We start from the raw sequence: 12,724 nt of genomic DNA on the forward strand, positions 1-12,724 counted from the left end.
TCTTTTTAGATTTAGTGGACTGTCCTTAGCTATTTAAGCCTGGGTAAGAATGACTCTTGAATGATACAGAGAGGGGACGAAAGAAGATTCGTTGCTATTGTTCTATTTCTTATGTAGTTGATTCCTGCAGTTCAGTAATCTACTGATCATTTGCTTTACAGGCTTTTTTTTTTTTGGTCAGACTGACACATTATAGACTGACCTATGGAGATGGCTGTATCATTTCTGTGTTTAGCAGTTCTCAAATTGTTCTTAGTTTGGTAGCTGTGGCATGTTAAAGCTATACCACCCAGGGGTCAGGCCCAGGTTCCCTCAGACAATTTGTAATAACGGCAGGCCAGTAGAGGTAAGGACCAGAAGAAAAAGCAAGTTTTGTCAAGAAACACCAGTGCAAAAAACCAGTACAGTGAATGAGCGCAGTTGGAACAAGAGGACTGGAAACTAGTTGTTCAAAGCAAATAAGGAATAAATATGAAGCAATTTATTCTGTATTTTGCAGAATAAAAAAAGTAAAAAAAAAGTAATTTGAAAGTAAATGATAACATAGATGTGACAAAACACTATGGGATGGGATATTGAAAACACATAAAGCCAAAACTATCGTTAAATATGATTCAGATTTTTCCTCAAATAACATATATTTTCTTTAATTTGGTTTGTACTGACATTCCATTCTTAGAGTCTTCTTACTATTAACACGGTCCCTACTATTTAATTAATGCAACATATTTTTAGCAAAAATCCAGACAGTCCCTAACAATAAAATCAAACTTTCCAAAATTACTTTAATGAGTATGCTGAGGTATACCTATAGTTAGAATTCAAACAGTGTAAGAGAACTTTCACTCGGTATTTTGATATACCAATATCGTTCAATCTATATCTCCAACATTTTACACTTCAATTTAAAGTCAAGGGAATCCAAATAGTTTTCTGGCATGCTTTGAGATTGACAGATAAGGTCAGAGACCATGGGTAGGGGAGTACTGCAGAGCACTGAAATCCTGATAAAAAATGCCCTGCCACTTTTGGTTATCATGATCATGAATCATGGGAAAAAACAGAGTCTCTCTTAAGCTTATATAGACCCCTTAGGTTTTGTGTTTGGATGGATAAAGTTAACTGGAGCTGAATTTACAGAAGGAAAGAATCTTGCAATAATACAATGTTGTTGTGGAGAAAATAGGAGGAAGGAAGATTATTAGATAAGTTCACTTATAAAGTTACTCATAAAGTAATAAAGGTGGATAAAAATCTAACAAGCAAATAATAAATACATTCCAGACATTGTCCTCTAATATCAGGACAGAGTTAGTAAATCCAGCATGTTAAACAGTTATATGAGAACTGGCCATATTTGAAAATAATCTGGAAGAGGTTTCCCCACACAATGAACACATACTCTCTTAAAAAGAGCTTCATCTTTTTTTCAGGCTTCTGTATACACCTGAAAAAACAACAATCACTAGCTGTTTCAATCAGTGATATTAAAAAATCTACCATAATAAGAAAGGAGGTAACGACAAACCACTTCCAAAAAATCTTGCCAAGAAAACTGCAGAGACACAAAACCCACAAAACTTTCATGAGCTGACATATGTTCAGAATCTAAAAAAAAAAACCAAAAGCCAAAAACACATCTGTTTAAAGGAGGAGATTTGCTCAAGCCTTTTAATGCTTTCAAATCTCATTTAAAGCATTCACAGCTGTAAGGATTGGAGAACTAGTCCAAGAAAATAAGAATAACAAATAATACCAGCGTGTTCAAACATTGTTCATCAATGGCCATCGAACTGAAATATACAACTGATTATCATTATCAAATTTCTTATTTCTCTTATGTTGCTCTTTCCTTTATTAAATTTATATCTGGCTTTTTAGCTCAACAAGGAATATGTTGTCCTCTCCATTCCTCCTCCCATCCCCAAGTAACAGGTAAATTGGGCTGTGACTAGCTTAAATTCTCACTGAGGATGAAAGATTGGATCTTCCTAATGTTAGTCCAACACTCCTTAGTTATGATGGGAAATAGAGAACGTTGCAAGTTACATAGGAATCAGAGAATTTGTGACAGTCTTGCCCAAATTGTAACTGATTTTTAATTATAATTCTTACTCTCAGAGATCATGATACAATAGAGTGAGAGGTCTTCCATTAAAAAAAAAAAATACATTTTCTCTCCTCACATTCTTCTTCTTGTCCGAAAGATAAAAATATACTCTCTGGGAAAGAAAAAGAAGGTATCTACTATCATAGTCTAAGTACACTTTTGCATTACAATCATGCATCTTGCATTTATTTTCAGATTTAAAATTTTACTCTTATTTTGCCTGTTACAAGAATTGTAGATTATTTCCTCCATTAAAAGGGAATTTTTAATTCAACTCGTGGTAGTTTCATGGATACAACATCATTCTAGTTTTCTTGCATCAATTAAGGGCATTGTTTTTCATTACCTTACTCTTGGTTATTTGGAAGAGCACAACCATGTTAGTTTACTCTAAACAAGATCTTGGTTTGGTAGTTCCTTTTCACACTAACAAATTTTCTTAAAAAGCACACGCTTTCAGAAACTTTCATAAAACTTTATCCCTTTTCATAAAATTTGTTAATATGAAAAAGTATTATCAGAGACCTTCTGATATTTCTTCCTGAGTAAATTCTGAGCACTATGCTCCCTGTCACTGGTTCATTAATTCATATGAACAGGTCATTAAAATCTATGAAAAGACAAGTTAGCTGTATGATTAATAGTCAGATTTGACAAAGAAACAATCTGTATAATGTCTTAGATTTGATTCTGAATTCCTAAGATAGGTATGTATAAATATGGACTTCTGATAGAAGGCATATGCTTTTAATGGAAATCATTTGGGGGTTTTTGATTTCAGCTTCTGAATTGGATATGTACATATAATCCATTTGAAGGGAACACTGATAGGAGTCATGACAGAGGCTGAGAGAACTCCATTTCAAAAATCTGTATTTCAGAAATCTATCTGCAAGTCCTCTATATCTAACCAAGTGATTCAAAATATATTTCATCTGGGCATGCAGAAATGAGAATGACTCCTGTGTCTGCAAAAGCCAGCCTTCAAACCGTCTTCAAATTAGACTTGTAATATACTGAATGTCCTCACAGCTATATATAATACAGATACAGAGCTCAAAATGTTAATAAGTTTTGTTACTGATCAGCTCATTAAATGTATCAGCAGCAAGCCTGACATTAGATTCTAGCCCTCATCCATCGTTTTTAGATTCTAGCTGGGAGACCATTGATAAAACAGGACAAAGGATAAAAGGGCTATATTGAATTTAACATTGTTCAAAGTCTCCAGTGGCTATAAAAAAAGTATTAGATACCAATGTTACTTCCTTTAGTTAAAATAGGCGATCGAAAGAAAGGAATTCATTTACAGTTGGAAATGCAATAATTGCTTTACTTCTGAGTAAATATTAGTCTTGAGAATTGGGTAATATAGAAATATGCATAATAAAGATAAATAACCAACGTGATCGATTTAATGATGTAATTACATCCAGCTATTAAATTTAGTAATAATATACACATACACATAAAAAAGGATTGTAGTGATAAAAAAATCTTTCCCACTTTGTTTCTCATTTCCTTTTATACTTTCTCTAAGCTTGACGAGCTATTTAGATAGATGGCAATCTGTTATTTCCAACTGATTTTAAAAAAAGATAAAACAGGAGCATATATAGTATCTGTAGGCGAAACAGAGGCTGTGGCAATGCGTGCAAGTGGTGGCAATTGGCCGCAGAAGAAGTGAGCCAACAGCGGGCTCCTGCTGGATGGGGCTGTCGGTGCTACTGCCGCGAGGTGAGTCAATAATTAGAACCCTCCAAAAAGAAGGCCTAGCCATTTTTTCAGGGGTCAAAAGAAAATAAGACCCGGCCTTCTTTTTGGAGAAACACGGTAGAAATGGTATAGGTGTCCTATGAGAGCAGGGGGTTGGACTAGATGACCTCCAAGTTCTCTTCCAACTCTAATGTTACTGTTACTTAATCATGGGTGGCATTGATTGTGTGATGAGGTTGGCTTGATTTTTTTCCTGTTCCATTTTATATTTTTTAGAGTTTAAAAACTGTGAAGTAAACCAGTTCAATCGCTAGCCTTATTCTCCTAAAGAACCCCAAATAACCCCAAATAGCAATTGATTTAATGCCATTTTCCGAGTTGGGGGAGATTAAGGATAGACTTAATCCCTGCTCCAATCCCCAGTTTTAATTTTGGGGGAAAAAAGGGGTTTTGGCAGCTGGATATCATGCAGCCTATACCTGCACAATATTTATCTATTTTTTCTTGGGAATGCTTAGTAAAACATACGCTACAATTTTTTTTAAGGTGGATACATTCCATCAATGGTTCATTTATCTTGACAAATAATAAGATGTAGTCTGTTTGGGTTGAGAGGATATTTTTAAAAAGAATATATTTATTTAGAAATTGTTACAATCATTAAAAAGGATTACTATTGCTCGTAATTACAGCTAGAGATTGTAAGATTTATTAGGAATATGGACATATCAGATACACATGACACTGAACTCCAGCAAAAGGATTACTAAAATGGCTTTGGAAGGTTATGGTTTGATTCTGTCAAGTTTAATTACTCATTGTAATCGACCCTCCTGCCCAGCCATGAAATACACTGGCTGGATTTATGCTTTCAGAAAAACACTTCTAGATTGTAATCAAAAATACCCTCATGCATACTGATCTAAAGTTTAAAAAGGCAGTGGTAATAGTATCACAAAGAAACAAAAATCTTGATTTATTGTCTATAGAGTGGAATGCCTGAAATGAGAAAAGAAAATGTGGCCGTTTCTACACAGAATTAGTTTCAATAGCAACTTGGGGTTAGACTAGACTCAGACGTAATATATCAGAACTTGGAAGGAATTAGATAAAACTGCAGAAACTATTAGACATTTCTTTTATTTTCTCACCCTACTTGCAAATGATATGAGAAAGTTTAACAATTGCTTTAATCTCCTCTTGATATATAGTAATAATGACAGGTAGTCCTCGACTTCCAACCACATTTGAGCCCAAAATTTCTGTTCTAAGTTAAGTTCGCTCCATTTTACAACCTTCCTTGCTACAGTGTTGAGTGAATCAATGCAGTGGTTAAGTTAGTAACATGGTAGTTAAGTGAGTCTGTCATCTTGTCATAAAGTCGCAAGAGGGGATCACATGACTTTGGGAGACTGCAACTGTTATAAATATGAGTCACTTGCCAAATGGCTGGATTTTGATCATGTGACCATGGAATGCTGCAACAGTTGTTAAGCGTTGCAGCATAAGTCACTTTTTTTCAGTACTGTTGTAACTTTAACCATCACTAAATGGACTGTTTTAAGTTGAGGACTACCTGTATAGTAATTTTGACCTATCGTGGTTTTCAATTTATGTGACTAATTGTTCATCTTTTTGATAAGTATATATTCATCATTTAAATAACAGACAACTCTGAAAAGATACGACCTTAGAGAAATGAAAATATTTCGCATTAATTTCTATTTCTCTTTTTCATTTTTGGTTGCTGGATACTTACCAATTAACTTGCTATCAATTTTATCTTTATCTGTTTTAATGAATAAACTCAATGGTAGAGTTTCATTTTCAATATTGGTAATCTGAAAATAAAAAAAAAATTGCAAAAAGCAGGTTTACTTGGAATAGTTTACATCCTGGGATGATATTTTTAATATTATTATTCAACAACATTTACCTGTCCCAAGTCCGTGGGAAGAATTCAATAAGTGGACAAAAATGCCAAGTCCAGTCTAAATGACTGTGTAATCAAACCATAATAATAATAGTACTCATAGTAATAGGCCCCTTGGATGCAATTCCAAAACAGGAGCATCATTTGAACACTATCGGCACTGACAAAATCACCATCAGTCAATTGCAAAAGGCAATTTTACTTGGAACAGTTGTGATGGAATGTGCACCCGGAGAAGCGGAGAGCGGAGTTTTGCCAGCACAGAGCTTTCTTATGGAGGGGGGAATACTAAGGATATACCTAGTAATTTAGAAGGTTATATAACTTTAGTTTGACAAGTTAAAATTAGTCGGGATATACCTTGTAACTTAGACGGTTGTAACTTTACTTTGGCAAGAATCTGTCCATTAGGCATAGTTTGGATTGGGCTCAATTGGATTTCACTGTATTGTCTTTGGGCTTGGACCTGATAACAGCTTATATTATGTGATGATACTTTTAACAGCATTGAACAACATCATCTTCCTATCTTAGGTCCTTGGGAAGGACTCAATGGGTAGATAAAAATGTCAAATCCAGCCTAAATATCTAGCTGAGTGTTTAACCACCATCACCATCAATTTCATTTAAAAATTATCCAATGTTTTTGGCCATATATCTAAAACTAAATGGTTTACTACTACTGCAATATTAGTCACCTAAGTAGATATATTCATAGTTATATTTTTCCAACACACACACACACACACACAAAGAATTGTGCAGCAGAAAGCCAATAAATGCACCAAAAATGTTACTCTGTTTTGGAAAACAGAGGAGCTATTCTAGAAACAGATTAAAGTATTTATTGTATGTAGTCCCAACTAATTCTGGAATTTGCTACTTTCATTCATCAGGAACTATTATTGAGAAATATACTGCCTCTGGATAGTGGAGTCAATATGTAAACATCATTGCTAGAAAGCAGTCCTAACCTGCACCAACATTCTCTGGTCCTTTAAGTTACCCATTTTGTGGCAGTGTATTCCATAAATTAACCATGAATTATATGAAAACAATACTTCTATGTTTCTTGGGTCACATTTAGTTTTACTTACTAACTCTAGGACCATATAAAGTGGAAGCAAAGTGCTTACTCAGCTAGGCTATAAAAGAAAAATACCCGTAAGTATATTTATTTTCTTGTTTCAGAAATGTGGCTTTCAAAGAACTAAGAAAAAATATGAATAAAGCAGACAAAAAATATACTTTACATTCTAAAAGTATCTCCCATTACTATAAATTTTCTTTCCATACAAAAGCTCATGGGATGAGAGTTTCTAGAACCATCTGTTCCATCATATGTATAACTATCGTAAGTACATTTTATCCGACAGAGAACATTTGAATGACATCAAAAGCTGAGTTTATAATTTATCTTAGATAGGTCTTCAAAACCAAACCTCCTCTACCTTCTTACCTCCATTGCAGGAGGCATATGATATATGTTATATGAAAGATGACATATTTCCTGCCACATGAGATCAAAAGGAGCATTCATAAATAGTCTGTTTATGAACACACCAACAGGAAATCAATGCCATTTTCTCTCCACACAAAAATATTGTCAACAGTTCTCTGAACATGGCCAATAATATACCAATTATAGGTGACAGGGGAAAAATAGGACTTTCCCAATATTACATGAAATCAACTTCATTGTGAATCTACTATCCTCTTAATCAACCTAACTATGACTACACTCCCATTTAAAAAAGACATGATTAATTGTTCTATAACAATGCAAAGAGAGAAAAAGAGAAAGAAACAGTAAATTGTTCTTTAAAAAAAGAAAATGTTTACCTCTGGGCTTTCAAAGAAATATTTTCCATTTTCTCTTTGTTCCACTGTGGTCTCAAATTCAAACTGATTATTTCCAATTTTGAAAGTTCTATCCTGTGAAAAGAAATATTTGACTTATATTATTTATTTCATCATTAAATCAAAGGAGTTTTATTGAGCAATATAAATGTTGTGGTCCGCCAGCAGCCTGAGGAGCTGGCAGCGGAGTCGGACAGCGATGAGGCTGAGGAAGAACATGGGCCAGTCCTGGAGGCTGGGGTAGGCCTGGATGAGGGCTCTGCGTCAAAGGCAGAGATGGGGCCAGGGCCATCGGGGAGTGATGTACGGACTCCGGAGCCTCCAGAGACTGACAGTAGAGAGGCAGAGGAACAGGAGGAGCCTGTTCCTAGTGCACGTATGAGAAGATCTGCCAGAAGGCAAGAGCAGCTAAAGCAAAGAGGATGACTCGGAAGTAGGGGCAAGAGATGATTGGCCCCTCCCATAAGGCTTAAAAGACCAGCAACGGCTCTTGGGCTCTGTCGGAAAACAACGTTGATAGTCTTGCTGCACTTATCTCTTGTTGGCGTCTTCTGCTTTTGAACTTTTGCCAAGAGAAGCCTTTGGCAGTTTGCCTAATTATACCAAGGTTGGTGATTAGACTGAAGAATTTGTGTTATGAAGAGTTTGTTTTAATTTAGTTTGGCCTACGCTGAGAATGAGTTAATTCTCAGCTGTTCTAATAAAGTCTGTTTGTTTGTTTGTGTTGATTACTACCTACTTGGGCCTGGGTCACAACAATAAATTCCACTTCCGGGGTGGGAAAAAACTACATTTGTAACTAATATAATGAAATGTTCTGTGTTGTGTCTGGGAAAGAGGTTTACAGAGGTGGCTGACTTCCCAAAAGTTCCATGAAATTTGCATTTATCTAAAATACACACTTAGAAATAATTAGTATAACTAATTATTAGTATAACTTAAACAATAACAATGCATTGATGAAGACTATGTCCAAGTCATTTATATACTTGTTCTGCCTATTGAGCCAGTTCTAACTGTGGATGGACAATTTTAAAGCGTCTAGTCTATTATAGTATTTTGTCTTTATAATAAATACTTATATTTGGTATAAAGAAGCTCTGGTGACACAGTAGTTAGAATGCAGTATTGCAGGCTAAATCTGCTACAGTCAGGAATTCAATCCTGATCTGCTCAAGATTGACTCAGCCTTCCACCCTTCTGAGGTCAGTAAAATGAGGACCCAGATTGTAGGGAGCAATACGCTGACTCTCTAACTGCTTAGAGAGGGCTGTAAACTATTATGAAGCAGTATATAAGTCTAAGTGCTATTGCTATATTTGACAAAGATCCTTTGTTGAAAAATAACCTATTCTCTAAAATAGGCCATTCATTGTCAAGTCTACTCTAACAATCTGCAAAGTGTGCCAAGCATGTTTTCTTCATATCCATTAAAATATACTTTATTGTTTAACACTAAATACCATAAATGTTTATGATAACTTTAAAGTTTTACCCCATTAAACTCATTTTGAATCATCCAAAGTAGAAATGCAAAGGAAATTACACAAGACCAGCTGGGGGAAGATGGTATAAAATATTAAAATTTTATTAGCAGGTTTGTGTTTGGTATATTAAAAAACTAACTTCCTCTTTTATTTATTTATTGTCACGATTGTGTGCAGGTTAGGATGATTTTTACTAACAGCCTTTTAATTCCTTAATTAAACAAAGAGAAACTTAATCAAAGTCAGATATTACCTATCATAGTATTTTGGTTCGCTTCCTCCAGGCACTATATAATAAAAGCAAAAGTTTGTTTTTTATTTTAATAGTGACCTTGGCTCATAGAAAACAGATAACAGCGAATATTATAATCTTTGTTTTCCTATGTATAAATATAAAACATATAAATAGAGAGCCAGTTTGGTCTAGGGATTAAAGCATCAGGCTAGAAATGGAGAGTGTGAGTTCTTATCCTGCCTTGGGCACAAAGCCAACTGGGTGACCTTGGGTGTGTGATTTTCTCTCAGCCTTAGTAAGGAAGCGAACCACTTCTGAAAAACTTTGAGAAGAAAACTGCAGAGGCTTGTCCCAGAAATCTCTACAAATCAAACATGATTGAACAAAAATATCCATCCTGAACAAGCTGAGTATACATTCAGAAATCAGAGTGAGAGTTTTCCTACCTCCTGAATGTGCAAAAGGCATCTGATAGGGTACACAATAGGATTTTCTATACCAAGCATTTTACCAACACAAATTTGCTACTTGAAAGATAAAAATATGCTACTCTATTTCTTTTGCTAATGTACTATAAATTAAGTTATCTCTTCATTTATCAAGACCTCTTGTGGGACTCATCAAGAATGTCCTTTATCTCATCTTGATCTTAATTTGATATAAGAACCATCAGCCTGTTACATCAGTAAAATTGAGGACCTTTTGAGTTTAAGAATGGCTGGATTGAAATATTAACTGTTAGAATACATTGAGGATAGTCTCTTTGATAGTGATGAATTTTATATACCGGTATATTGCTTGTTAATTTGTGAAGTTATGTATAGAACAGGAGTGTCATGTACCTCCTTATAGGTTGTGATGCCCGTTACTGATCAATCAGCAATAACTGAGATCTCAATTGTTGCTTGAAATTCTTTCAATTTTTTAAAAGAAGTTATGGCTCTAAATGTTTCTTTTTAAAGATTAAAATCAGCATTAATAGAAGATTAAACATCTCACTCAAGTCATAGAAAAAACACATTTTGTACAAATAAAAGTAACTTTTAAAATCAATACATTAGTGATATCTAAACGCAATATTCGTATGTGCCCTTATCCTTTGCACATGATCACACTCTGGTTGGGTTCATTCAAGCTGCCAACAAGTTTGGTTTGCATTACATACTAAGAAAGTTATATCTAATCAAGCTTATCACGTTATGTGAATACAGCTACTAGCTGTTTAAATAGCTTTGTTGAGAGTGAACTAAGCCACTGAGCACTAAAAGCTGTGGGTAAGGAGAGGAGTTGTAAATACATTCAGGTGATGATTGTTTCTTATTTATTAGGTAGCTTGAAAATCTTTAGAGACATTTGAGCAGAGCCATCCTTGGAGGCTTGTAAGTACGTTTCCAGGAAACTCCTAATTATAATACGTGCAAACTGAATGACTTTTTAGTTTCCAAAGAAAGACATGAAGATAAACAATAAAAACAAAACAGTTACAGAAATTACAATTTAATGCAAATTAATAATAATAAATATAATGCAAATTTGACTACTGAAAGAGGAATATATAGATTAATTCAAAGGATTTTAAATAAGATAATGATGACCTGGTAAGCCACAATGATAAAAACTTATCATCTAAAATTTGTCAAAATTTGTCAAAAATTGGGATTCTGAACAGATGGGTTCAAGACCGAGAGAATTCCCCAGCCCCTTTTTTCCCCCCAGGAAAATTCTGTAAGTTCAAAGATCTTTGGTAAGGCTTTTAAAGGTCAATTGCTTTTATTCACATTCACACAGACATAACCTAATTGCTAATCATGCAGAACATAAATAGTAAGGAAAATGACCTTGATGGAGATATACAGAAGCTCTTGTCAAGGCAAAAGGAGTTAAAACATTTTTTGAAGTCCAGATAATGTTTGGAAGAGATTCAATAAAATCTCTGAACAATAATCAGAATAGACACAGCACAACCAGATATGAAAGTTTCTATAATGATAGCCAAACTAAATAAAATTACATCCTATCTTCTTGTGGAGTTGATTTCATAGTTTGGTCTACCTAGGAGACCAAACACACTACTACTCCGGTACAAAGGAAATGACTATGAACTTTCTGTTTTTCATTTAGCAAAACATGCATAAACACTGACCAGGACTTTTCCTCTGGCCAGGTAATTGTGGATCAAAATGTGGCAAGATCACAAATATTTGCAAAGTTATACAAGTTTACAAATATTTTACAAAAATATTTGTAAACTTGCAAAGCTTAAAGGATTATGTTCTATGTAATGGTTACTTGAATTTTAAGTATTGTTGATATCATTTCACAGTTTTTGCCATTTTACCAAACACCAAGTAAAATAATCATATTTATTGACTACTGAATAACTGCTTTCCAGTTATTATGAGTAGCAGACATGATTATTTTCCACAACCCTCTAAAATTTCCTTTAGGATATAAAATAGGCTAAGAGTTAAAATCATCTACTAAACTTTACATGCAAGTGGAGATTAACCATATGCTCCTTGCTTTGATTTAACTTTCAAACTTTTTTAAAAATTTTGTTTGACAATAATAAAATGCAAATACATTATTTATTTATTTATTTATTAGTTTGATTTATATGCCGCCCTTCTTACAATACTTTTAAGCAATACATCCAGCATTAACAACAATTAAAAAAGAAACAAAATGGTGTATAAAAAGGAGATCAAATGATCCAAATTTCAAATAAATTTAACATTAAACATATATATAGAATCCACATAACGGGTCTAACTTTCGAACCTCTATATCAAACTGACTCATTTTGTCTAGACTTGAACATTTTAGCAGCAGTATGACAAATGTAAATCCCAAATGCCTAATGGGAAAAATTGGTTATGTTTCTGATCATTCAACAGAGGCTTTAGTTCTGGTATATAAAATACTAAAAATAAAAATAAAACTCTACATAATACAATATCTTAATCTAAAGCAAAATTTAATAAAAAGATAGACAGGAAATGGTTTGCAAGTTCAACGCAATTAGACTATTGTAATCTTTCTCCCTCCTCATTTTGAGCCCAAAGAAATGTCAGATTTTAAATTCCTGCTCCTGAAAAGATATCACATTAGTTATACAGAACCCTCAATCCGATTTGTGTCTTCACATTTAATTAACTCATTTCAACTTAATTAACATCAGTAGGGCACCTCTGTGATATATTTGGAGTAACCTTGTAGTTTTAACCTAAAATAATTCCTTGTATATAATCTATGTCAATGGCACAAAAATAAGGAAGAAATTCCATCATTATACAAATAATATGTATTCTTGGTGAAGTCTGAACCACCAGCATGTTCTGATAATGGCAAAATTATTTTGCCATTATTTAGCAGATTCTCTT

At 34.0% G+C, this 12,724-nt stretch overlaps 1 protein-coding gene across 1 annotated transcript in view; it reads right to left on the bottom strand.

The window, feature by feature from the left end:
• Positions 1-12,724, bottom strand: part of PLXNB2 (plexin B2) — a 110,028-nt gene that overhangs the window by 74,116 nt on the left and 23,188 nt on the right. The window contains exons 10-11 of the mRNA XM_070947750.1: positions 7,602-7,694; positions 5,586-5,667 (exon numbers count right to left, since the gene is read on the bottom strand). Coding sequence (XP_070803851.1) covers positions 5,586-5,667; positions 7,602-7,694 — 175 coding nt within the window. The remainder of the gene's footprint in view (positions 1-5,585; positions 5,668-7,601; positions 7,695-12,724) is intronic.

Source organism: Pituophis catenifer, unplaced genomic scaffold (genome assembly GCF_029215685.1).
Source record: "Pituophis catenifer annectens isolate HBS135680 unplaced genomic scaffold, rPitCat1.0.hap2 SCAF_7, whole genome shotgun sequence".
In the NCBI taxonomy this organism is placed as follows: Eukaryota; Metazoa; Chordata; class Lepidosauria; order Squamata; family Colubridae; genus Pituophis; species Pituophis catenifer.